The sequence below is a fragment of the Sorex araneus genome, chromosome 2 (assembly GCF_027595985.1).
Source record: "Sorex araneus isolate mSorAra2 chromosome 2, mSorAra2.pri, whole genome shotgun sequence".
NCBI classification, from domain to species: Eukaryota; Metazoa; Chordata; class Mammalia; order Eulipotyphla; family Soricidae; genus Sorex; species Sorex araneus.
In genome coordinates this window covers 231687844-231714702 of record NC_073303.1, presented here as the reverse complement: position 1 = coordinate 231714702, position 26859 = coordinate 231687844, and the positions used below count along the sequence as shown (strand labels likewise).

General features: G+C 48.5%; 3 protein-coding genes across 3 annotated transcripts; 2 read left to right on the top strand and 1 right to left on the bottom strand.

Moving 5' to 3' along the window:
* The first annotated feature begins 7506 nt into the window (after nucleotides 1-7506).
* LOC101540418 (olfactory receptor 1361-like) lies at nucleotides 7507-8451 on the top strand. Its single transcript, XM_004616889.1, has one exon. The coding sequence runs from the start codon at nucleotides 7507-7509 to the stop codon at nucleotides 8449-8451; it is 945 nt and encodes a 314-aa protein (XP_004616946.1).
* A 6379-nt stretch (nucleotides 8452-14830) lies between these two features.
* Nucleotides 14831-15766, top strand: LOC101540676 (olfactory receptor 1361-like). Its single transcript, XM_004616890.1, has one exon. The coding sequence runs from the start codon at nucleotides 14831-14833 to the stop codon at nucleotides 15764-15766; it is 936 nt and encodes a 311-aa protein (XP_004616947.1).
* Nucleotides 15767-22233: 6467 nt separating this feature from the next.
* Nucleotides 22234-22629, bottom strand: LOC101545699 (cytochrome c, somatic-like). The gene has a single exon (XM_055128543.1). It carries the CDS (start codon nucleotides 22627-22629, stop codon nucleotides 22315-22317), a length of 315 nt encoding a protein of 104 aa, XP_054984518.1. The 3' UTR covers nucleotides 22234-22314.
* Nucleotides 22630-26859: the final 4230 nt, after the last annotated feature.

Genomic DNA, 26859 nt, shown 5'->3' with positions numbered 1-26859 from the left:
CTCGCTCCTTCCCCTGACCCGGGCTCCCTGTCCCCACTCACCTGTGCAGGTGTCTGAGCGAGCAGGTGTGTGTGTGTGTGTGTGTGTGTGTGTGTGTGTGTGTGTTCAGGTGTCTGAGTGATCAGGTATGTGTGTGTGCAGATGTGCGTGTGTGCAGGTGTATGTGTGTGTGTGTTTGCAGGTGTCTGAGCGAGCAGGTGTGTGTGTGTGTGTGTGTGTGTGTGTGTGTGTGTGTGTGCGCGTGTGCAGATGTCCGAGTGAGCAAGTGTCTGCAGGGGGGAGGCACCTCTTCTGGAGAGCGTCCAGGGCTGAGGGGGATGTGGCGGCAGTCCTGGTCCCACAGGAGCATATTGAGGACCTAGCAGAGCCCAATTTACCCCGTCCTCGATGCTCCTTGGGCTGCGTCCCCCGTGCCTTGTTAGGGCTCCTGCTAATTGTCCCTCCACCCCTGCCCCTCTGCACCTGGCCCTGGGGATAGGGCTGAGGGCAGCTGGTTCTGTCGAGGCTGGTCCCTCTGCCCCATGCTCTGGCATCCAGGGACTCACCAGGGCCCTCCCGCAGCAGGAAGTCCCTCATTTTTGGTCCCACCCAGCTCTGCACATGAGGCCTTCATGCCAGGAGCAATGTCTGCTGATGCTCGTTTATTTAAATTTAAGTTCTTAAAACCCTAAATTTATTTTTATTTAGCATTAAATTTCTATTTTTTTCTCTAACATTTCCTACCCTGCGGCATTGAGTATCACGCTCACTAGTGGCACATATGGATGCCCTCCACTAGGTTAAGGAAGGTTAGAGCCATATAGAAATTAGTGGGGCTGGGACAACAGCACAGCGGGGATGGCGCTTGTCTTGCACACGGCTGGCCCGAGTTTGATCCCCGGCATCCCATATGGTACCCCAGCCCCAGCACTGCCAGGAGTGAGACCTGAGCACAAAGCCAGGAGCAACCCCTGAGCACTGTTGGGTGTGGCTCAAAACTAAAAGAAAAAAGCAATTAATCATCATAAATTGACTTTATAGATTTATTTTATGAATTTTTTTTTTTTTTGCTTTTTGGGTCACGCCTGGTGATGAACAGGGATTACTCCTGGCTTTGCACTCAGGAATTACCCCTGGTGGTGCTAGGGGACCATATGGGATGCTGGGATTCGAACCCAGGCCGGCCGCGTGCAAGGCAAACGCCCTACCCGCTGTGCTATTGCTCCAGCCCCTATTTTATGAAATTTTTATTAGCCATTTCTTTAAGTTTTGTTTGAGAAAGTAATATAAAATAATTTTTTTATCTGCCTGCCAAGGGGGCAGGAGAGGTGCCAGGGAGCCTGGGACGTTGGTGGTGGGATTGGGGTTGGAACGTCGTATGCCTGAAACAAGTCTATTGCGAATAACTTTGTGAATCACAGTGCCTTAATAAAAAATAATAAAAACATTACATTTCAATTTTGAGTAAAATTTTATTTGTGCATTGAGTGACGCGGGTGACCTTACGTGGGTCCCAGCTGTACTGATCAGAGTGGATGCGAATCCATGCCATGTGGTCATTCTCACCAAAACTTTTACTGCCTCCATCGGACCCTTTGTCTCTGAGCACCTGTGAATAGTGGCGTGTGGAGTGTTAATGTGCAGAAGCACTTTGCCTGCCCTCCAGTGAAGCTTTGGGAAGAGAAATGAAATTCTTATGATTTGTCCTTCCATGCATGGCCACTAGATGGCGCCATTCCTTTGCGTGTGCATCTGTGTCGCGTCTATGGAGGTATATGCTGAGGTGTGCGCGTTTGTGCATGAGTCTGTCAGTTGTGCGAATGCGTGCATATGGTGTGAGTGTGTATGTGCCAGTGTGCACGTGTGCCTGTACATAAGTGTACACTTGAGTGTGTGCATGGATGTGCACGTGTATCTGTGTGGATGTGGGTGTGTATATGTGATGTTATAACAAAAAGATATTTACAAATGGGTTAACTTGTTACCTTTTTTTTTTTTTTTTGCTTTTTGGGTCACACCTGGCGATGCACAGGGGTTACTCCTGGCTCTGCACTCAGGAATTACCCCTGGCTGTGCTCAGGGGACCATATGGGATGCTGGGATTTGAACCCAGGTTGGCCACGTGCAAGGAAAACACTCTACCTGCTGTGCTATCACTCCAGCCCCAACTTGTTACTTTTTAAAACTCTAAATAAGCTCCTCCCCCGTCCTGACAGGACCCTGAGATGCTGCCCACGAACAACCACCCCACCTCCATTTATTAAGCTCCATAATGGTCATGATCCCAGAGACACACAAACAAATATCGGAACCGAGCAGCTCTTGGCAGAATTGCCTCCATACTTTGCATTAGGTACTTTCGCCAGGCCACCCCAGATGGGAAAAGGTGTCGTCCCTCCACCTATTCTCTGGGAAGCCCAGTGGCCACCATCTTCCAGAGCTTATTGGGGGGCTGGAGCGATAGCACAGCGGGTAGGGTGTTTGCCTTGCACGCGGCCGACCCGGGTTCGATTCCCAGCATCCCATATGGTCCCCTGAGCACCGCCAGGGGTAATTCCTGAGTGCAGAGCCAGGAGTGACCCCTGTGCATCAGCGGGTGTGCCCCCAAAAGCAAAAAACAACAAACAAACAAAAAACAGAGCTTATTGGAAAATCCAGGCACAGGCCAGCAGTGACAACACACAGGTCCGGATAGGGGTGGAGTCACTCCTTCTCCACCGCTGCCCTGAGGGGACCCTGAGGTGCCGCCCACAAACAGCTCCTGGCTCCTTATTAAATTCCATAAGGATCGTAATCCCAGAGACACACAAACGAATCTTGGAACTGAGCGGCTTTTGGCAGAAATCTCTCCAGACCTAATTATTAAAATTTTAGAATTTCAAGATTGCGCAGCCGCAAGAGCAGCCACGCAACATCATGTGCGATTCATAGCCAACATTAGAAATTGTCTAATGTTGCCCTTTTGGCAGGTCTGAGTGTTGGGGGAAAATTCCAAATAATAACGGTGGGACTGGTGTTGAAATATTGAATGCAATCAAAGTAAAGAGAGAGTAATGTGGAAATTATCTGCCACAGAGGTAGGGGTCGGGGTGGGACGGGGGGTATACTGGAGTGGTTTTTTTTTTTGGTTTTTGGGTCATACCCAGTGATGCTCAGGGGTTACTCCTGACTCTGCACTCAGGAATTACTCCTGGCGGTGCTCAGGGGACCATATGGGATGCTGGGAATCGAACCCGGGTCAGCCGCATGCAAGGCAAACACCCTACCCGCTGTGCTATCGCTCCAGCCCCTATACTGGAGTTTTTGGTGGTGGAAAATGTGCACTGGTGAAGGGATGGGTGTTTGATCATTGTATGACCAAGACTCAAACACGAAAGCTTTGTAACTGTTCGCATGGTGATTCAATAAATAAATTTTAAAAAACTCTAAAAAATTGTATTAATCTCTTTTGGTTTTGGGACCACACCCAGCAGGGTTCAGGTCTTTCTCCTGTCTTTGAGCTCAGGGGCACACCAGGTGGGGCTCAGGGGACCTGATGGGGTACCGGGGATTGAATCTGGGTCAGCTGAGTGCAAGGCCAGCACCCTCCCCGCTGGACTATCGCTCCAACCCAGACGTTAAGCTTTCCCCCAAGTAAATTTTAAAGCTGCAATGAGTGGCCCACGCTTAAGGTTTCCCTATCCTGTCCCAAGCTTAGATGTTACTCATGCACCTTTTAGTTTATTTATTATTCCAGGATATTTATTGAGTATCTTTTTAAAAATCAAGGATATGTATTTATCTATTTTTTGAGCACCATTGAGACACTTTTCTTTCTTTTTAAAATATTTTGATTTTTGGGTCACACCTGGTGATGCTCAGGACTGACTCCTGACTCTGCACTCAGGGATCACTTCTGGTGGTGCTTGGGGGACCCTATGGGATGCCGGAGGTCAACCTGGGTTGGCCATGTGCAAGGCAAACGCCCTCCCCACTGTCCTATTGCTCCTGCCTGGGACACTTTCTCAGGGTCGAGGGTCCTGCAGAAAACACACAAACCCTGACCTGACTCAGCACTCATCCAGAAGCCATTGGGGGCTCAGGACGGGAGGATGGCGGCCACTTGGCGTGAAGGGGCAGTTTCATCTGATGAAAAGTGGAAGACCCCAAATTCACAATGTTTTGTGGGTAGAACTCAAAACTGTGGCCCAGAGAGATGCTCACAGGGAGGGAGGCTGACACAGGAGCAGCCGTCAGACCTGTGGCAGGGCCCCAGGCACATTGACCTCACAGAAACAAGCACAGTGCAGTGCCAGCTCCAAGGGGCTGACACAAGCAGAGAGAGGGGAGGTCAGTGGCCCTCAGAGCGGGGAGCCGGCCCTCGGGGTTGGGGCAACTTCCCAGGGGTGACAGGCTCACAGGCCCATGAGGCTCCATGTCCTGGGCTGCTCCCTTAGAGATTACTGATTTCACTGCAGATGACTTGCACCCGGGTAAAAGGAAAGGTGCCCGGGCTGTCACTAAGAGGCACAAGGATACGCAGGTGCCCTCATGGGGGACAGAAAGGTCCAGCAGAGCTGAAGATCCCCCAACACCCAGAGCACCCAGAGCACTGGGGCAGAGTAAGTCCAGGATGAACCATCATTAGCTCATCGCCAAAGTGGGGACTCAGCGGGGGCAGAGGTGGAGGGACAATTAGCAGAAGCCCTAACAAGGCACGGGGGACGCAGCCTGAGGAGTGAGGACAGGTGTAAATTGGGCTCTGCCAGGTCCTCAGGATGTTCTTGCGGGACCAGACCTGCCTCCACATCCTCCTAAGCCCTGGACGCCCTCTGGAAGAGGTGCCTCCCCCCTGCAGATACCTGCTCACTCAGACACCTGCACACACACACGCACACACCTGCTCACTCACACACCTGCACACACACATACACACAGAGCTTCTCACTCAGACACCTGCACAGGTGAGTGGAGAGCCCAGGTACAGGGAATAGAGCAGTAGCAGGAGCTAGGGGTGTCCAGCCTTGGCCTCCCGGTCATCTCAGGGAAGGGACTTGGCTTCTCTGGCCTCAGTTCAATGATTTCCCTGGGATCAAACAGGAACCCCCAGTGCGTGTGTGAGCCCCATGCAGGGGCAGCTGATAGCTCCCTCCACCACCCATCGTCCTGTCGTGAGGCCGGGGAGGGCCAGCAGCAGAGGCTCAAACTGCTGGGCAGGCTGCACAGGAAGCAGGTAAGATGCATCAGCCAGTCCAGGGAGAGTGGGGCCAGTGCAGGCTCTTGGCAGCGAAGGGCAGGCGAGCCCGCTGGCAGGTGCCTATGTGGAGAATGAGTGAGGAAAGCAGGCTGGAGCCCACGAGAGCGGGGAGGGGCCCTCGGGCAACACAGCATACCTGCCGAGATGCTTCTGAGACTCCGGGTGGGGGACACCCAGGAGGGCCAGTGTCAGGCCAGGGACACATTCTGTGCTTTGGGCATGCCACTGACTGAATTCAGGTCTCCTGGATGCTAGGCAGGCATGCACTTTTCTGTAAGTGTGTGTGTGTGTGTGTGTGTGAGAGAGAGAGAGAGAGAGAGAGAGAGAGAGAGAGAGAGACAGACAGACAGACAGACAGACAGACAGACAGACAGACAGAAATCTGTATTTTTTTTTGTTGTTGTTGTTTTTGGGTCACACCCGGCGATGCACAGGGGTTACTCCTGGCTCATGCTCTCAGGAATTACTCCTGGCGGTGCTTGGGGGACCATATGGGATGCTGGGATTCGAACCCGGGTCGGCTGCGTGCACGCCCTACCCGCTGTGCTATTGCTCCAGCCCCAGAAATCTGTGTTTTAAGAAACAAAGTATATGGGTGCCGGAGCACAGCTGGACTCATATCCCAACTTGATACAACACATCCATGGGCCTCTCTCCTAAATCCAGTGCCCGGATGGATCCTTCTCTCCTTTCTCTGTGTGTTTCGCACCTTCTTCTGATGGACATTGATGGACGTGTAGGTGTCCATCTTAGGTCTGAGCTGCTGTGAATAATGCTGCAGTGGCCTCGTGGCCGTGTGCAGTCTTCAATGCCCCTTTCCAACCATCAGATGTTGAGTTAGGAGTCAATTAAATCAAAAGTTCTTGTTCTCCAATCTCTCTGAAATGTTAGTTTTTAATTTCTCCATCTGCTAAATCAAGAATTTAGTTGAATAATTCTTCTTCTTCTTCTTCTTCTTCTTCTCCTTCTTCTTCTTCTTCCTCTTCCTCTTCCTTCTTCTTCCTCTTCCTTCTTCTTCTTCTTCTTCCTTCTTCTTCTTCTTCTTCTTCTTCCTCTTCCTCTTCCTTCTTCTTCTTCTTCTTCTTCTTCTTCTTCTTCTTCTTCTTCTTCTTCTTCTTCTTCTTCTTCTTCTTCTTCTTCTTCTTCTTCTTCTTCTTCCTTCTTCTTCTTCTTCTTCTTCTTCCTTCTTCCTTCTTCTTCTTCTTCTTCTTCCTTCTTCTTCTTCTTCTTCTTCTTCTTCTTCTTCTTCTTCTTCTTCTTCTTCTTCTTCTTCTTCTTCTTCTTCTTCTCTTCTTCTTCCTCCTCCTCCTCCTCCTTCTCCTTCTCCTTCTCCTTTTCCTTCTCCTCCTTCTCCTTCTTCTCCCCTCCTCTTCCTCCTCCTCCTCCTCTTTCTATATTTCCCTAGTACTAAAGTACTAGCTGTATTTGACCAACTATAGGGTACAATTATTTAATTTTATGCATCATCAAACAAAATATATTTCAAATAAAATTTATTAAGGCCCCCTTCATATCTCACTTGTTCAAAGATACTTTAAAACATTTTCAGGCCCTGCCTAATGTTTAGAAAGAAATAGAATTAACGATGCATCAAAACTATCTTACTTGGATAAGTGCTGAGGAATTATGGATTCTGGTGGGTGTAAGCAGGGTAATACATTTCAGGTGTGTGGTGGTCCCTGGGAGTATAGAAAGGGCAGTTTTTTGGTGGGAATTTTGGGATAAAAATTCTGAAGTGGAATACATTGTAGAATTCTAAGTTTGAATTCTTAAAACGGGCTGGATCAAGGATTTGGGGACAGATTATTTATTTAGAAAATAGTCACATGAAGCCAATGAAATGTTAGGTAAGGATGGAGCAGATGAACAGGACTCAGTTACAAACACTCGATGCAGGACCCTAAGACCACAGCATACCTACAGTCCCCTCTCAGCACCAAGAAAGAGGGGTCACACCCAGTGAGCCTGGGGCCTCACTGGTCAGTGGCCTGTGGTGCTGTGTGACGACCCATGTTCCCACGTTACTATGTGCATCAGCACCTCCTCCTGTGGCCAGCTGAACTCTTGGGACACAGAGATACAGGTGGTAGAGACGAGCAGTCATCAGTGTCCTTAGAGTCTATTGCCCTAAGTAAGGGGAAATCCTGTGCGTTTGGAGCATGAATGCTGTGCTCACTGACGAAAAAGATGCAGCAAAAGATTGTGGGCTTGTTTCAGGACTGACACTGTTAGAGGGCCTGGAATTTTTCAGAACCACAGAAGCTCCCCACCTTCTTTCTCATTCCTCCAGGATGGCAACGGGAGGGGGGAACCTCAGCCAGGTCTCCGAGTTCCTCCTCCTGGGCCTCTCCGAGGACCCCCGGGAGCAGCAGCTGCTCTTCATTCTCTTCCTGGTTATGTACCTGGTCACGGGGCTGGGCAACCTGCTCATCGTCCTGGCCATTGTCACCGACGCCCGGCTCCACACCCCCATGTACTTCTTCCTGGCCAACCTGGCCTTCGTGGACATCTGCTTCACCTCCACCACCATCCCCAAGATGCTGGTCAACCACGTCTCGGGGCACAGGGGCATCCCGTATGCCGGCTGCCTCACCCAGACGTTCTTCTTCATCTGGTTTGCTGGAATCGACAGCTTCCTGCTGGGCGCCATGGCGTATGACCGCTATGAGGCCATCTGCCACCCCCTGCACTATGCCACGTCTGTGACCCCGCAGCTCTGCAGCCTGCTGGTGGGGGCATCCTGGAGCGCAGCTTTCGGGAACGCCCTGACCCACACGGTGTCACTGACCCCCCTCTCATTCTGTGCTCACAACAGGGTCCCTCACTTTTTCTGTGACCTCAGCCCCCTGCTCAAGCTGGCCTGCTCCAGCACCTTCCTTAACAGCGTGATGGTGAACACTGTGGGCACCCTGACGGTCATCGTGCCCTTCGCGGGAATCCTGGTCTCCTACACTTGCATCTTTGCGGCCGTGCTGAGGATCCCGTCCAAGACAGGCCGGCAGAAGGCTTTCTCCACCTGTGGCTCCCACCTCTCCGTGGTGTGTCTCTTCTACGGGACCCTCATTGGGGTGTATTTCAGCCCCACATCCTCCCACACTGCCCAAAAGGACACAGTGGCTGCGGTAATGTACACGGTGGTCACCCCCATGATGAACCCTTTCATCTACAGCCTCCGGAACAAGGATATGAAGGGTGCCCTGGCAGCCCTGTTCAGCAGGAAGCTGGCTTTCATCTAATGACCAGAACATCCGAGTGTTCAAATGCAGAACCCATATTTTCCAGATTTCCCTACACATAGAAATTACTTCCTGTTCTTTGTTATGGACCAATTTATGTTGCTTGATTAATGATCTTACAAAGCAAAAGTTTAAAAGTCATAGAACTTTTGAACAAATAAGTTGTTTCCTCAGTAATATAAAGGTGGTGCTTGAGAACCAGTGGTCAGGATTCAAGTTCATCTTTAGTTGACCCCCAAAAAATATGCTGCTATAATGAGTGGGTGAAATATACAAAGGTTCCAATGTTATAAGATTTTTTAGATTTAATGCTTTCTTTAGCAGCATAGCGCCTTTAGAAAACTTGGCTTCTAGTTTGCTTCATTGATAGTAAACATATATAATGTGATTTACAACATAGAGTTACAACATCTATTTATTTAGAAATATTAGATTCCCTGAACTACCTGATTCTTTGTCATTGTCTATTAGCAAGTGTTTAAAACCTTGCCCAGGATGCAAAAGTCTTATTTTTGTTCAGACCAGTATTCCTGTCCCATGAGTCCATGGAGACCCTTGGTGATTGCTGAATGGTACTTGAGTTTTGTCACATTTTTTAAAACTTTTTTTTTATCCAATCACCATGAGATACAGTTATAAAGCTTTCATGTTTGAGTTTCAGTCATGCAATGATCAAACACCCATCCCTGCACCATGCACATTTTGCATCACCAATCTTCCCAGTATCTCCCACCAATCCCAGCCCTCCTTCTGCCTCTTTGGCAGACAGTTTCCCCCATACTCTCTCTACTTTTGGGCATTATGGTTTGCTCGAATTTTTCCACCACCATTCAAGCTTGCTAGCCAGGGGCATATGTTAATTTTTTTTTTTTTTGGTTTTTGGGTCGCACCCGGCGATGCACAGGGGTTACTCCTGGCTCTTCACTCAGGAATTACCCCTGGCGGTGCTCAGGGGACCCTATGGGATGCTGGGATTAGAACCTGGGTTGGCCGCGTGCAAGGCAAACGCCCTACCCGCTGTGCTATTGCTCCAGCCCCAGGGGGCATATGTTAGATAATTTATTTTCTATTGCTTATTATGAATATCATGAGAGGTTGCTGGAATTCTAAAATTGTAAATGGTTGGGGTCCAGAGACTTCTCTGTAGGGAGCTAATCCATTTGAGATTCATTTGGGAGTCTCTGGATCAAGGCTGTTGATGCGCTGAGGTGGCGCCTGGATGCAGATGGTGGGCATGAGAGCCAGGACCCGAAATGGGCAGGGAGACGGGGAGGGCTGGCCCATCTCCGCTGCCACCATGTGGCCTGGAGTCTTTAGTCCCTAAACCTGCACACCTGGGTTTTGCTTCTGGAAGCTCGTGGCTGCCAATTGGCTTGGTACGGGGTTGGAGAGATCTCTGACGAGCTGCTTTCTTCTGGGATTCACTGCTGTGTCTCTGCATCAAGGTCGCTGATGTGCTGAGGTGGCGCCTGGATGCAGATCCTGAGCGTGACAGCCAAGACCCATGTGGGTGGGAAGAAGGGTCACATTTTAAAGCATATTTTGTTCATGATTTATTGAATAATTACTTCAATATGCTTAATTAAAAGTTATTTCCAACTCATGATGCATTTTTTAAAATTAAGAAGTTTTGGGCCGGAGCGATAGCACAGCGGGTAGGGCGTTTGCCTTGCACGCGGCCGACCCGGGTTCGATCCCCAGCATCCCATATGGTCCCCCGAGCACCGCCAGGAGTAATTCCTGAGTGCAAAGCCAGGAGTAGCCCCTGAGCATCGCTGGGTGTGACCCAAAAAGCAAAAAAAAAAAATTAAGAAGTTTTGTTGGATCACCATGAGATATAGTCACAAACTTGCATGATTCTGTTTCAGTCACGTAATGCTTGAGCACCCATCCCTCCACCAGTGCACATTTTCCACCACCATTGTTCCCAGTGTCCCTTCCGCCACCCCCACCCCACCTTGCCTCTGTGGCAGGTTCAACCCTTCTCTCTCTCAAATTTGGGCATTATGATTTGAAATACAGATACTGGGGGGCCATTGTGTTTGGTCCTTTATCTACTTTCAGCACACATCTATCCCGGGCGACCTCTCCAATCATTTACTTAGTGGTTCCTTCTGCATCCCAACTGCCTTTTCCCTCAGCATATGGGTCCAGCTTCCAGACCATGGTGTGATCCTCCTGGACCTTATCTTCACTGTCCATAGGTGTTAGTCTCATATTGTGCTACTTTATATTCCACAAATGAGTGCAGTCATTCTATGTCTGTCTCTTTCTTTCTGACTCGTTTAACTTAGCATGATATTCTCCATGTCCATCCATTTATATGTGAATTTCATGATTTCATCTCTTCTAACAGCTGCATAGTATTCTATTGTGTAGAAGTACCAGAGTTTTTTTTTTTTAATCACACCTGGTGATGCATAGGGGTTACTCCTGGCTTTGCACTCAGGAATTACTCCTGGCAGTGCTCAGGGTACCATATGGGATGTTGGGGATCGAACCCGGGTCGGCCGCATGCAAGGCAAATGCCCTACCCACTGTACTATTGCTCCAGCCCCTAACCAGAGTTTCTTTAACCAATCATCTGTTCTCGGTCACTCGGGTTGTTTCCAGATTCTGGCTATTGTGTACTGTGCTGCAATAAACATATTAGTGCGATGACATTTCTACTGTGTTTTTTGCATCTCCAGGATATATTCCCAGGAGTGGTATTGCTGGGTCATATGGAAACACAATTTCTAGTTTTTGGAGGAATGTATATCTTGTTTTCCAAAAAGGCTGGACCAGTCGGTATTCCCACCTGCAGTGAAGGAGAGTCCCTTTCTCCCCGCATCATGATGCATTTTGGACTTGACAGTAACCCTGAACTTCTTCCTCCCCAAATATGGCAGTGTGATGCTTGATATGAAGTCTGACCAGCCTTCAGCTCCCGAACGCGCGGGAGCAGGTAGAACCTGACTACGGGGTTGAGTTTTGCCATCTGTTTACAATTGCTTATGACTGTGTTTATCAGTCCGAGAAGCTTGTCACCTTTGAAAGTGCCAGCTGCCTCATGGTTGGCGACCCGGTCGTTGTTCTATTGCTCATCTCTGAACACCCACAGATCTCGGACTGGAGGGGCTACAGGCTGGGTCTGGGGGTGGCTGCACCTGAGCTCCTGCTCCCAGAGGCTGAAGTCAGTGCAGCCCGATGGGCCACCACCTCCCGCTCGATGGTTGGGTTCTCCGGCAGATTTCCCCACCCACCCCTTGTGATTTTCTTCATAGCTGAGGGGTCTGTGTCCTTTTTATCCCTCCTGAGGGGGAGACTTTCAGGTGATTCCTTCTGGCTATCCCAGCCATGCCACAGTGCAAGGTTTGGCTTTAAAATAAATACATGTCCATAAAAGTCAGCGAAAAAAATATATGTGTAGCTCGTGGAGGTGGTCAAGATGACTTTGAAGTTGTTTTTAAGGTCACAGCTAATGGGATTATGAGCAGAAGCTCCTCCTGATTATTGACCAAACTCCTATGTGAGACTGTGGCTGGAGTGGCAGCAGGAGCGAGGGCTCTGGGCAGCTGAGGGTTAATCTCTGGCATCCCATGTGGCTCCCTGAGTACTACTAGAAGTGATCCTTGAGCAGAGTCCAGAGTCAGCCCTGGGCACTTTTGAGTGTGGCCCTAAATCAACCAACTAACCAATCAGACAAAAACCCAATGAGACACCCAGGAGCCCAGAAGGGTGAGTACCATGACAGCGACAGGACAAATGTCTTGGGGGATGTGAAGGGAGTCAAGGTTCCTCCCACATCAATCACGGAATGGCCACAGGACTTAGCCACTCTGCTCCTCTGACACATGCCTGCACACACATGTGCCCACACATGCACACACATACATATGCCTGCACATGCCTGTGCTTAGTGGCACCACTCATGATGGTGAAAGGCAGAGCAGTCATAGCCACAGGCAGACAGCGGACAACAGTGCCCCAAGGAAACCAGCATGCAGACTGTGACTGGGCCTCAGAATCCCCGGGAATGTGAGTCAGATACAAAGGCCACACATGGAGCCTGATTCTTTGCATGAGATGTCCACAGCACACTCCCCTAGACTCGGGTGACAAACAGTGTGAGACTGCCATGGGGCCATGTGCTTTGGGTGACAAGAGCATGTACGAGACAGGGAGCTTCTGTGTCCTCTCTGCCAGGGGATGATGATATCTAAGACAGCGCAATCAAAACCTAGGTTGCATCAGGCATTGCTCCCTGCGGCCCTCAGTGACCGGGGATCCAGGGTCCAGCCCAGTCCTCAGAGGCAGAGGGCGAGCCCCAGATGACCTGCAGTCCACATAGAGGCGGGTGTGGAGCACAATTAGCAGGAGTGCTAACAAGGCACAGGGGACGCAGCGGCAAGCAGGCTCCGCCGGGTCCCTGGGATCCTCTGTAAAGCAAGACCTTCCACGTCCTGCTCAACCAAGACACTCTCCCACAAGATCCGAAGGCCTCCTCCTGGAGTCTCCACACAGGCAGGGAGCCTGGGCCTGGGAGTCGTGGGGCTTCAGGAAATAGCTCTCCTTCTCTGGTCTGTGTGACACACACAGAGTAAAACAGGGAGAAGTCTGGTGTGTGTGTGTGTGTGTGTGTGTGTGTGTGTGTGTGTATGCGTATGAGAATCCTGTGTGAGAGTTCCACTCTGGGTCTGGCGTGGCTGAATTGAAAATATTTGACTCAAGAGAGAGATGCCAGGCTCAGGATGTCCCCCGAGACTCTTCCTCCGACACAGGAATTGGGGTGTGTGTCTGAGAGGGATGTTAGGCCTCAGGTGACAATAGGCAGGTGAGAAGTATTAGCTCTTTGTTGGGGTGATGGGCAGGTCATAATTGTAGCATGGATATGCCAGGTTGCTACCCCTGCGTGTGCCATGTGGAGGGTGAACCAGAGAAGCAAACTGGAACCCAAGAGAGCAGAAAAAGGACTGGAGCGATAGTACAGCGGGTATAGTGTTTGCCTTGCACCTGGAACCCGGGTTCAATTACTGGTTTCCCATATGGTCCCTTGAGTACCGCCAGGAGTAATTCCTGAGTGCATGAACCAGGAGTAACCCCTGCGCATTGCTGGGTGTGACCCAAAAAGCCAGAGGAAAAAAAGAGAGAGCAGAGAAGGGGCAGGCCGGCATCTGAGTGAGATAAGAGGGGACCTGAAATTAGCTGGGAAGGAGAGAGGCTAGAGGCATCACCATGATGCAGGATGCGGGGCCGGAGAGAGACCTGAACACTGCTTGCGTCTCCACTGGCCAAGGACAATTGAGGTGATAGTGCTGAGGTGGATGGCAGAGGCACATGTTGAGTCCATGTTCTTCAAAGGCAGGGCTGGCAAAGATCTGGCTGAACCCTTGGATGGGTTCCAGGACTCAGACCTTGCCCAAACAGAGGTGGGGTCAGGTGTCTGCACTTAACCCCACCCTGTCCTCTCTGCATGAGTAAGTGGGTCAGCAGAACCAGGATGTGTATGTGTGCATGTGTGTGTGTGTGTGTTTGTGTATGCATGTTTGTGCGCATGTGTGTGTGCATGTATGTGCGTGTGCATGTGGATCTCAGAACAGTGAGGCAGACTCAAAGGCTGGGTGTGGAGTGTGCAATGTCCGACATGCCCATAGAGACAGATGAGTAGCTCCGGGCACAGTTCTGGGTGGTGAGAGTGTGTGTGAAGCAGTGTCTGTGTCAGGGAAAGATTCGATCTATTTTTATTTATTTATTTATTTATTTATTGCTTTTTGGGTCACACCCGGCGATGCACAGGGGTCACTCCTGGCTCTGCACTCAAGCCCCTAAAGATTTGATTTAAAATAGTGAAACATAGGGGCTGGAGCGATAGCACAGCAGGTAGGGCGTTTGCCTTGCACGTGGCCGACCCGGGTTCAAATCCCAGCATCCCATATAGTGCCCTGAGCACCGCCAGGAGTAATTCCTGAGTGTAGAACCAGGAGTAACCCCTATGCATCGCCGGGTGTGACCCAAAAAAAGCAAAAAAAAAATAGTGAAATATAACCATCAGTTTAAGGGTTTTGAAGCAATCAAAACAGGCTGGAGGGGCTGGAGTGATAGCACAGCGTTTGCCTTGCACGCGGCCGACCCGGGTTCAAATCCCAGCATCCCATATGGTCCCCTGAGCACCGCCAGGAGTGATTCCTGAGTGCATGAGCCAGGAATGACCCCGGTGCATTGCTGGGTGTGACCCAAAAAGCAATAAAACCAAAAAACCAAAAAAAAAAAAAAAAAACAAACACAGGCTGGAGAGATCATTGAGTGAGGAAGGTGTTTGCTTTGTTCATAGTCAACCCGTTTTGGTCTACACCATGGACAGCTCCTCTACTTCCTTTCTCATTGCTCCAGGTCAGCCATGGAGGAGGCAGGAAACCTCAGCCAGGTCTCTGGGTTCCTCCTAATGGGCCTCTCTGAGGACCCCCGGGAGCAGCAGCTGCTCTTCATTCTCTTCCTGGTTATGTACCTGGTCACGGGGCTGGGCAACCTGCTCATCGTCCTGGCCATTGTCACCGACGCCAGGCTCCACACCCCCATGTACTTCTTCCTGGCCAACCTGGCCTCCGTGGACATCTGCTTCACCACCACCACCATCCCCAAGATGCTGGTCAACCACGTCTCGGGGCACAGGGGCATCCCGTATGCCGGCTGCCTCACCCAGACGTTCTTCTTCATCTTGTTTGCTGATATCGACAGTTTGCTGCTGACTGCCATGGCCTACGACCGCTATGAGGCCATCTGCCACCCCCTGCACTATGCCACGTCCGTGACTCCGAAGCTCTGCAGCCTGCTGGTGGGGGCATCCTGGGCTGCTGCGTTTGCGAACGCCCTGACCCACACGGCGTTACTGACCCGCCTCTCCTTCTGCACCCACAACAGGGTCCCTCACTTCTTCTGCGACCTCAGCCCCCTGCTCAAGCTGGCCTGCTCCGATGCCTTTATCAACAATGTGATGGTGTACACTGTGGGCAGTTTGTTTGTCTTCACGCCCTTCATGGGCATCCTGGTCTCCTACACTTGCATCTTCTCGGCCGTGCTGAGGATTCCGTCCAAGACAGGCCGGCAGAAGGCTTTCTCCACCTGCGGCTCCCACCTCTCTGTGGTGACCCTGTTCTACGGGACCCTCATCGGGGTGTATTTCAGCCCCACATCCTCCCACACTGCCCAGAAGGACACAGTGGCTGCGGTAATGTACACTGTGGTCACCCCCATGATGAACCCCTTCATCTACAGCCTCCGGAACAAGGACATGAAGGGCGCCCTGGTGGCCCTGGTCAGCAGGAGACCACTTTGACTGGGTGAGCTGAGAAGGCATCCTGTGTCTAAGTATGTTTCTCGTGCTCCTAGATTTATGCACGCGATATTAGTGCTAGATATTTCCTCATGCCGCTACTTACATTTTTAACTCCAGTTCCAACCATATATGGTGATTTAGGTGCCTACTAACCCGTGAAGATCTAGCAGATGCTCACAGAATATCTGACCTTCCGGTGTTAACACTGAAGCCTAACAACCAACAATATGAAAAGAAACACCTCAAATCAGAATTCAGGATTCAACTCCTGTTTGGGTTAAGTTCAGGGGAAGTAGTTCTGCTGAAGGGACACCAAGAACAAAAGTTCTGTATCACTATATCACTGTCATTCCGTTGATCATAGATTTTCTTGAGCAGGCACCAGTAACATCTCCATTTGTCCTAGCCCTGAGATTTTAGCAGCCTCTCTTCACACGTTCTTCCTAGCGGTGCCACATTGGAGGCTCTTTCAGGGTCAGGGGAATGAGACCCATCATTGTTACTGTATTTGGCATATGAATACGCCATGGAGAGCTTGTCAGGCTCTGCTGAAAACAAGTACAGGAGGAAAAAACACCTTTCCATAGGGACCTTTAATACTTCAGAGTGAATGTGTGGATCATGTCCTTTCACAGGCTCTCGAAGGGAAACAATCTAACTTGAGTTTTGTTTGTCAAAGGCATGACATGACAAAAAGAGCCTCCCTAAGGCACCAAGTCGGCCGGGTGGAATCAACAGTAGGTTGAGGAGAATGGATGCAGGGGCTCAGAAACAGGGATTGCAGAAGGGTTGTCCCAGGTGGACCTTGCTGGGACTCTGCCAGGGCAAGCCTGTGACCTGGAGTCAGAGCAGGTTGGATCTCGGACACAGGCTCCACCTGGTTCATGATCCCCGACTCCGCTGGCTGTTTCCTCAAGGCTGTCCAAGGTGATGCAGTCAGCCCGTCCAAAATTAGAACCTACTTAGCAAATCCCTAATCACTCTCCCCTTAGATAGTCTTTTAAATCCAGTCTTTTCTCTCCCTTTTCCAAAAGGCTATATGTTTGCTGGCACTATCCAAACCGCTTGCTTGCACTGTAGAAATTGCAACGATGAATTTTTTGTTTTCCTCACAATAATGCCTTAAAACACTCAGTAGGTAACTTTTCTTGTTAATTTTACTTTATTCAGTTGCTAAGAAGGTCATTCAATATATATCACTGTATCACTGTCATCCCATTGCTCATTGATTTGCTTGAGCAGGCACCAGTAATGTCTCTATTGTGAGACTTGCTGTTACTGTTTTTGGCATATCAAATATGCCATGGGTAGCTTGTCAGGCTCTGCCATGTGGGCGGGATACTCTCCGTAGCTTGCTGGGCTCTCTGAGAGGGACAGAGGAATCGAACCCAGGTCGGCAGCATGCAAGGCAAGCACCCTACCCGCTGTGCTATTTCCTAAATACATATTTATCAAGCCTAGACTATCTGAGAAGCACTAAGTGCTCAGAATATCGGAGCCCACAAAAAGATTTGTTTTTTTCTGGGAACTCTTATTTATATGTATCAAATAAATATATAATCCATATATAGTCCATCATATAGATTAGTGTTTACTTATCTAGTGTTTACTGTTAGTGAAACATATGGTGCTTTGGATTATAGAGAAAAAAAATAAACAAATCGAATGCACCGGGAGCATTAGAGCAGATGTTGCTATCTGACCTACAGGAAGGTCAGAAAAAGGCTCTCTGGTACTAGTGACAGGAGAGTGGGAGAATGCAAGTAAGTCCTGCAGATATCTGGGGGCAAAGAGTTCCAGGGTGAGAGAGCATTACCTGCAAAGGCTTTGGGGCAGGTGCCCTGTGAGCAGCTGGGGGCTGTCCTTCCTCCCAAATTTTTCTATCCAATGACCATTACTAGAAGTGACAAAAGTAGTAGTTCTAAAATAAAACACTAAAAATGATGCAAGACCTCTGCACAGATAAAAAATATATTTATATATACTATATTTGAATATAGTATATATTATATTATACATTAATATATTATATATTATACATATTCAATATATATATCTTTTATCAGGGCATTGGACTCATCTAAAGGGTTCATAGAAGGTTTTTGCTCCTGGAAAATATTCATTGATAATGGATTTTCTGCCTAATATCTATTGAGACATTTGTTTCATGAGAAACATCCTTGTTATTTGATTCTATCACAATCATCCACGAGTATCATCAGTTAATGTTTTGTTACATAATATAAACAATCTGCTTTATCCCAATGTAGTCTGAATTATTTTTTATTTTGTTGAAGTTCATGATAAAGTTTGTGTTTCAGGCTTGTTCTATTCCTCACCATCCAGTTTGGTAATGTTAAAGTTGGCGATTTTCTCAAGGATCTAGCAACTTAATTATTTGTTTTTGTTTTCTTTTTGGGTACCACCTGGTGATGCTCAGGGCTTACTCCTGGCTCTGCACTGTTATTACTCCTCAGGTGCTCAGGGCACCATATGGGACATGAAGGATCAAATCTGGGTCTGCGCGTGTAAGGCAAACTCTTCTTCAGTACTATAGCTCTGGCCCCTAATTATTTGGTTTGTATCCACTTTGTTGACAAGCCACCTGAATTTGTAGTTATAAAGAAGTTGCATTTGTAGCAATAAAGATGGACAGTGGGGTATCAGAATACATAAAAATGTAGGGGAAGAAAGACAGATGTTCTATAACCTGGTCTGACATTGAAGTACAAAAATGAGGTGCTGGAGAGGCAGTGCAGCAGGGAGGGTGCTTTCCTGGCATGTGGCCCACCTGGGTTCAATCCCTGGCACCCATATGGTCCCCTGAGCCCTGCCAGGGGGCAGTCCCTGGGTGCAGAGCCAGGAGAAGCCCTGAGCAGTGCCATGTGTGGCCTGCTGCCCTCGAACATCTGCAGTGGATGGAGGACACTGGTGATCTCATGAAGGGAAGGAGAAAAGGAGGGATATCAAGGGGCCTGGGGAGGGGAGAGAGTGGATGGGAGGGAGGAGGGAAGTGGAGGGAATGGAGCACTGGAATGGGAGGAGCACATGTGGGATGATGATGTCATAAACTGAGTGTGAATCTGAGCTCTCTGGTATTCTATGGCCTTGGAGTTCACATGAGCCAATCCTTCCAGATCCTCTCCAGCAGTCAGATAGTGAGTGAGAGTGCATGGGAGAGGAGGAGGCAAGGGAGTGGGAGAGAGGACAAGGGTGGGCACACATGGGGGTCCATCCCGAGGGTCTGGCTCCATCTCGGTGTCTTTGGCGTCCATCCTGAGGGCAGGCATTCTTGGAGATGCTCCAACTTTGCTGGAACTTCCCAGGGCCCACAGGCCTTCTGTGAGCTTAAATCAACACGTGCCCAATGGTCCCTCCCTGTCCCCAACGTCTCACAGTTTCTACGACAACCTCCTGGTCCAGGAGAGATGCTGCCATGTCCAGGTATCCTGTGACCAGGTATATAATCAGGAAGAGAATAAAGAACACCCGGGGTCCTTGAAGAGCCCAGGAGGAGGGACTCGGAGACCTGGGTGAGGTTCCCCCTTTGAGGCCATCCTGAATGGCTGCAAAGAGCACAGACTCTGTCCTTAGTTCCATTCACTCATGGTGTAGTAGGTCTCACCCCCTCGTCACCTCATCCCCGTCTTTCCATTTCATACAGCTTGTGTATCAATGCTCACATGACCCATTTTTTCTTTTTAAAAAATGTACTTACTAATTTTTTTTTACATATTTGTTTATTCTGATTTGTTACATGAATTAGATATCCCAACACCAATTCCACCACCACTACACCTTCCCACAATCATTATCTCCAATTTTCCCAACCAGCCCTTTAGCCTGCCCCCATAGCAGACCCTCAATAATTTGTTTTGTATAGCTTGTTGTAAATAATTTGCTAAAAGAGTGGTCAAAAACGTTATCCTTAGAAAAAATTTAGTAGTTAGTGAAGATTGTTGTATCTCTCTATAGAGCCATTAAGTCCTTACTAAGAGATTACTAAAATGTTTTTACAGGTTAAGCCTTCTGTGTTTATGGTTCGTTAATCAAGATCGTAACTTTCTACGTTCCACACCATCCAATCTGGTGTGCTGCTCCTGGTTTATCAGGAAGTATCAGGAGGGCACCTTGGACAGAGGACAGAGGGAGCCCTCAGTGACGCCCGCTGTTTGTGGATGTGCTCTGAATTGGGCGTTAGAGTGAAGCCTGAGTGGACACACAGACGCCTCACGAACCCCACTGCCATGTAAACCTTGAAGGAGAGAGAGGGAGGGAGAGAAAAACAGGAACAGAGACGGGGAGGGGGAGCAATACTGAATCGTGGGATCTGTGTGATGTCCCTTCCCGTGTCCCTGGTGTCCATCCTGAGGTCCACCAGACTTCAAGAAGCCCCACTTTCTCTGAACCTGCCCCGTGACCGTAATTAAATCAAAGTGTTTTCCCATGCCCTCCCTGGCTGCCCTCGGCCTGCACTGGCCCCTGAGTCTACTCCTCCCTCTCGAGAGACGCAGGAAGTATCCAGGTCTCTACCCTGTGCCTGTACCCTGAGGTTTTTTGGGCCACACCCAGAGGTGCTCAGGGCTTACTTTTGGCTCTGCACTAAAGAATCTCTCCTGGCATGCTGGGGAGCAGGTATGGTGCCAGGGATCAAACATGCAAGGCAAGCCCCTGCCCACTGTTCTCACTCCCACCCATACCCTGAGTCTTCACTGACCCCTCTCCCTCTGACTTTTCTCTTCTCCACCTCACACCAGATTCTCTGCTTGTCCCTCCCACAACTGGACCTGACTTCTCTGCTCTGGTTCACCTCCTCACTGGCACAACCACTGAGAAACGAACCTCTCTTGACTGAAAATCCCAGTTCTGGCACCCTGGACTGAAAGCTGAGACTTCTTTTTAATTGAATCACCATGAGATACAGTTACAAAGCTTTCATGGTTGAGTTTCAGTCATACAATGATGGAATACCCATCCCTCCACCAGTGTGCATTTCCCACCACCAATGTCCCCAGTATTCCTTCCATGACTACCACCCCATCCCATCCTCTGCCTCTATGGCAGACACTTTCCTTCTTACACTCTCTCTACTTTGTTTTATTTATTTATTTATTTATTTATTTTTATTATTGAATCTCCATGTGGAAAATTACAATGCTTTCAGGCATAAGTCTCAGTTATACAATGCTGAAACACATATTCCACCACCAAAAAAATCCCTAGTATACCCCTCCCATCCCTCCCCCCCATCTGTGTAACTGATAAATTTCTCTCTCTACTTTGGGCATCATGGTTTGCAGTACAGATACTGAAAGGCCATCAGGTTTGGTCCTTTATCTTTAAGCACACATCTTCCATCCCGAGCGGTCCCTCCAACCATCATTGACTTAGTGATCCCTTCTCCATCCCAGCTGCCTTCTTCCTCAGCTCATGAGGCAGGCTGCCAAACCTTGGAGCGATCCTCTTGGCCTTGTCTCTATGGTCCTTGGGTGTCAGTCTTATATATATATATATTTTTTTTTGTGAGAAGTGGTAAGTGTTCTTTATTTAATGTTATACCTACATTACATTAAAATACTTTTCAGTAAGTGAAAGGCAACATTTTTAGATACAGGGAATTTTTTTTTAATTTATTTATTTTTAATTAGAGAATCACCGTGAGGGTACAGTTACAGATTTATACACTTTTGTGCTTATACTTCCCTCATACAAAGTTTGGAACCCATCCCTTCACCAGTGCCCATTCTCCACCACCCGTAAACCCAGTGTCCCTCCCCCCCTCCCCAATCCCATCTCCCCCCCACCCCACCCTGCCACTGTGGCAAGGCATTCCCTTCTGTTTTCTCTCTCTAATTAGCTGTTGTGGTTTGCAATAAAGGTGTTGAGTGGCCGCTGTGCTCAGTCTCTAGCCCTCATTCAGCCCGCAACTCCCTTCCCCCACATGGCCTTCGACTACAATGTAGTTGGTGATCGCTTCTCTGAGTTGACCTTTCCCCGGAACGTGAGGCCAGCCTCGAAGCCATGGAGTCAACCTCCTGGTACTTATTTCTACAGTTCTTGAGTGTTAGTCTCCCACTCTAGATACAGGGAATTTTTAATTAAATTGGCATAATTAAGTAAAAGATATAAGGTCACTGCCAATGAATCTTATCAGGCTAAGAAACACAACCTAAGGAGACAGTGATATCCTCAATCCTTAGATATATTAATATAGCCAGTTCTATAAATCTGAATAGAAAACTATTCTCCCACAGATATGAGATGGCGATCTCCATCCCTTGGAAAGGTGAATGTGACAAATTAACATCATATCTTTGGAAAGGGACAGTGATTGCACTTGCTGACCTGGAATTATCATTAAAATTAAAAAATCTGATCATACTCATTTAAAACACAAGCCAATCTCATTTAAATCAGGGCTGCCCAACAGCAATATGCTATTGGTCACTCATGATCTGAATTTCTGGTGAACGAGATGGACTTAAATATGGTACACATAAAAAAGTCATGAGACATTTGTTTTGTAATAAATAAGGCAGTGCCAACTATTACTCATTAGTAGCTTTTTTGAGATAAGCTATCAACTCTGCCCGTTCGGTCTTCTTAATGCCAGCGAAGATCATTTTTGTTCCAGGGATGTACTTCTTGGGATTCTCCAAATACTCCACCAGCATATCCTCATTCCAGGTGATGCCTTTGTTCTTGTTGGCATTGGTGTGAGAGAATCCAGCAGCTTGACCCGTCTTTCGCCCAAACAGACCATGGAGATTGGGCCCCGTCTTGTGCTTGCCTCCCTTCTCCAGGGTATGGCACTGAGCGCACTTCTGGACAAAAATCTTCGTGGCCTTCTCAATATCACCCATCTTAGAATGTGACACGGAGAGTCCGGTTCGAGAGTCCGACGTCCCGCTCTTTCGGGTGTCAGTCTTATATTATGTTGTTTTATATTCCACAAATGAGTGCAGTCATTCTGTCTGTCCCTTTCCTTCTGACTCATTTCAAACGCTAAGACTTCTTACTTGGTTCCTGCACACCTGCTGCCCACCTGCAGCTCAATCTGCTTCAACTCACTCAATTCTCCAAGGCAGAATTGCCTGACTTTGTTCAGAGCCAGGTGTTGGGGGGGAGGGTTTGGCGAGAGAGTCCAGCCAGGCACCATCACCATCTCCCTGATCTTTTTTTTTTTTGCTTTTTGGGTCACACCCAGCGATGCTCAGGGGTTACTCCTGGCTTTGCACTCAGGAACTGCTCCTGGCAGTGCTTGGGGGACCATATGGGATGCCGGGGATCGAACCAGGGTCGGCCGCGTGCAAGGCAAACGCCCTACCCACTGTGCTATCGCTCCGGCCCCATCTCCCTGATCTTTTGTTGAAAAGTTTTTCTTTTTTGTTTTTTTTTTCTTTTTGGGTCACACACTGCCAGTGGTGGTGGACCCTATGGGATACTGGGATGACACTCAGGTCAGCCCCATGGAAGGTGAGCGCCTCACCTGCTGTATCTTTTTTTGGTCCCTGTTGCAAAACTTTTTAGCTGTGCTAAAACCAGAAGCCGACCCCTGGCGGACTCCCACGCATGCTCTCCTCCTCATGTGGTCCATGTGCCTAGATCACAGCACCTGAGTCTGGACCCCGTCCGCTCCTTCCCTGTAAGCAGGGCTCACCTTTACTCCCCCCCTCCCCCCCGCACCCGGACCAGGCTCCCCAGGCTGAATTTAGCCTCCATTCTCTCTCCTCAGGCTAGTTCCCTGGGTCTTGTCAGAGCTCCTGAGATTGACCTTCACGTGCCCCATGAGCCAGTGAGTCAGTGGGCGGTGGGGTGGACACCAGGTGCTGGAGTTTCTCTGTGCCCCAGATCCCTGGTGGCGGGGGGGGCCCGGATTCACAGACGCTCATGCTTCCTCCCTGCTGGGAACCGCCAGCCACGGAAGGTTTCTTGACTCTCATCGGGATGTAATCTCATAAAACAGAATTCTGCCCTTCTCAGAAAAGCAATTCCCCTAGGAAGCTATTGAGAACAACCCTATTTTCTTCTCATTGTGGAGGATTTTGAGGCTAGGAAGGTTTAGAAAAACTCACTAGTGAACCCATCCGGATCTGGGTCTGTAGTACTGGGGATATTTTTGGCTACTGTCCATATTTAAAGTCCTGTCATTACTGGGAGGTGGAGAATCTTAGTTTTTTTTTTTTTGGTTTTTCTGGGTCACACCTGGCGATGCACAGGGGTTACTCCTGGCTCTTCACTCAGGAATTACCCCTGGCGGTGCTCAGGGGACCCTATGGGATGCTGGGATTAGAACCCGGGTTGGCCGCGTGCAAGGCAAATGCCCTACCTGCTGTGCTATCGCTCCAGCCCCGAATCTTAGTATTTTTTCATTTCCATTTCTTCTAGGCTCCCAAGCAAGTGGCATAGAATTTTTCATAGTGATCTTTTCATGTTTTGTATTTTGGAAGCATCTAGGGAAGAAGCTTCTTCTTTTTCATTTATGATCCTATTTACCCAAGCTTGTTCTCTCTCTCTCTCTCTCTCTCTCTCTCTCTCTCTCTGTCTTTTTTATGGCACACACCTCGCACTACTCAGGGATTCCTCCTTTAGAACTCTTTTAAAAATGTTTAAATTATTAAATTTTTTTTTTTGCTTTTTGGGTCACACCCAGCGATGCTCAGGGGTAACTCCTGGATTTGCACTCAGGAATTACTCCTGGCAGTGCTTGGGGGACCATATGGGATGCCGGGGATCGAACCTGGGTCGGCCGCTTGCAAGCCCTAGCCGCTGTGCTATCGCTCCGGCCCCAAATTATTTTAAATTTTTATTTATTTGTTACCTACTCCCTACCCATTTTCCATAATTACCGTGTCATATTAGATGGAGTTCAGGCAGTAGGCAACAAAAACCAAAACAAACAAAAAAAGTATTTCCACTATCACTTCCTAATAGAAAGACTAGGAAATTAAGACACTGTATAGCTTTAGCAACTAAAAGTTCTAACTAAACAAAATATATGTAAAGACTAGTTAGAAATTTCCTGCACCAAAATAGCAGAATCTAAGCACATGAAAATTAATAATAATTTTATAAGGACCATTAACAAGATTGTCTTACATGTGAGGCCTTGGGTTCTCACTCACTCACTCACTCACTCACTCACTCACACACACACACACACAATAGTAAAAAAAATATGCAAGAGTTCAATGGGGGGGGCGGAGCGATAGCACAGCGGGTAGGGTGTTTGCCTTACACGCGGCCGACCCGGGTTCGATCCCCGGCATCCCATATGGTCCCCCAAGCACCATCAATGGGGATAGGATGGACAAGAAAAAGGGCCCTCTTGGTGTGACAGTTTTTGCACTCAGAATCATAGAGGGACATATATATGTATATATATGTGTGTATTACCACATCATATTATATATGCCTCTCAGAGATCCTGGCAAGGTACCGAGAGTATCCTGCCTGCATGAGAGAGCCTGGCAAACGCCCCATGGTGTATTCGATATGCCAAAAACAGTAACAATAACAGGTCTCATTCCCCTGACCTGAAAGAGCCTCCAATCATTGGGAAAGACGAGTAAGGAAAGGCTGCTAAAATCTCAGGCTGGCCGTGTAGCCCCGGGAGGGGAAGGGTTTCTGTCCCTTGGCCTTTCCCCCGCTGGACAGCATGGCAACTGCCACCGTTCAGAACAAATTGGACAGAGAGGTAGGAGTTTGCAGTGATGGGACGGGATGCATGGGGAATCTTGTGATGGGGGAGGCAGAACGGGCCCTGTCTCCTGCCCAAATGAGACCCCGAGCAGTCGCCCATGTATACATCCTCCGCTCCTGAACAGCCATGATTCCACCACCACAGAAACCAATCTCGGAATGCAGCGGCTGCTGGCAAAAATACCTCTGGACTTAATACCAGAATTCCAAATCTGGGCGGCCACTTTCGAGACCGTGCAACATCATATGCTCTTTGTTACCAACAATAGAAAACATCTAATCTAATGATGCCATTCTGACAGGTCTGACTGTTGGGGGAAAAACTCCAAATAATGATAGTGAGTTTCCTGTCGAAAATTGAATGTAATCAAAGTAAGGAAAGAGTAAAGTGAAAATCATCTGCCACACAGGCGGGGGGGAGTGGGAGGGGGGCATGGTGGTGGAACATGTGCACCGGTGAAGGGATGGGTGTTTGAGCATAGTATGAATGAGACTCGATCCTAAAAGCCCTGTAACTATTCTCACGGTTACTCAATTATAAAAAAAAAATCTCAGGGCTGGGACTAATGGAAACATTATTGGCGCCCGCTCGAGTAACTCGATGAACAACGGGATGACAGTGATACAGTGATTTATTTATTTTTTAAATTTTATTGAATCACCGTGAGATAGTTACAAGCTTTCATGTTTGGGTACAATCACACAATGATCAAACACCCATTCCTCCACCAGTGCACATTCCCCACCACCAATATCCCCGATACACCCCCCTTTCCCACCCTCCCCCTGCGTCCATGGCCGACAATATTCCCCATACTCTCTCTCTACTTTTGGGCATTATGGCTTGCAACACAGACACCGAGAGGTAATCATGTTTGGTCCATTATCTATTTTCAGCACGAATCTCCCATCCCGACCGATTCCTCCAGCCATCATTTTCTTAGTGATCCCTTCTCTATTTCATCTGCCTTCTCCCCTCTGCTCATGAAGCAGGCTTCCAGCTATTGAGCAATCCTCCTGGCCCTTGTATCTACTGTCCTTGGGTGTCAGCCTCATGTGATGTTATTCTATAATCCACAAATGAGTGCAGTCCTTCTATGTCTGTTCCTTTCTTTTTGACTCATTTCACTTAGCATGATTCTCTCCATGTCTATCCATTTATAAGCGAATTTTATGACTTCATCTCTTCTAATAGCTGTGTAGTATTCCATTGTGTAGATGTACCAAAGTTTCTTTAACCAGTCTTCTGTTCTAGGGCACTTGGGTTGTTTCCAGATTTTGGCTGTTGTGAACAGTGCTTCAATGAACATATAGGTACAGATGTCATTTCTACTGTGCTTTTTTTGCATCCTCAGGATATATTCCTAGAACTGGTATTGTGGGGTCATATG

Excerpts from the sequence above, each read along its gene's own strand:
- LOC101540418 (XM_004616889.1), top strand. The coding sequence starts at position 7,507 with ATGGCAACGGGAGGGGGGAACCTCAGCCAGGTCTCCGAGTTCCTCCTC.
- LOC101540676 (XM_004616890.1), top strand. The coding sequence starts at position 14,831 with ATGGAGGAGGCAGGAAACCTCAGCCAGGTCTCTGGGTTCCTCCTAATG.
- LOC101545699 (XM_055128543.1), bottom strand. The coding sequence starts at position 22,629 with ATGGGTGATATTGAGAAGGCCACGAAGATTTTTGTCCAGAAGTGCGCT.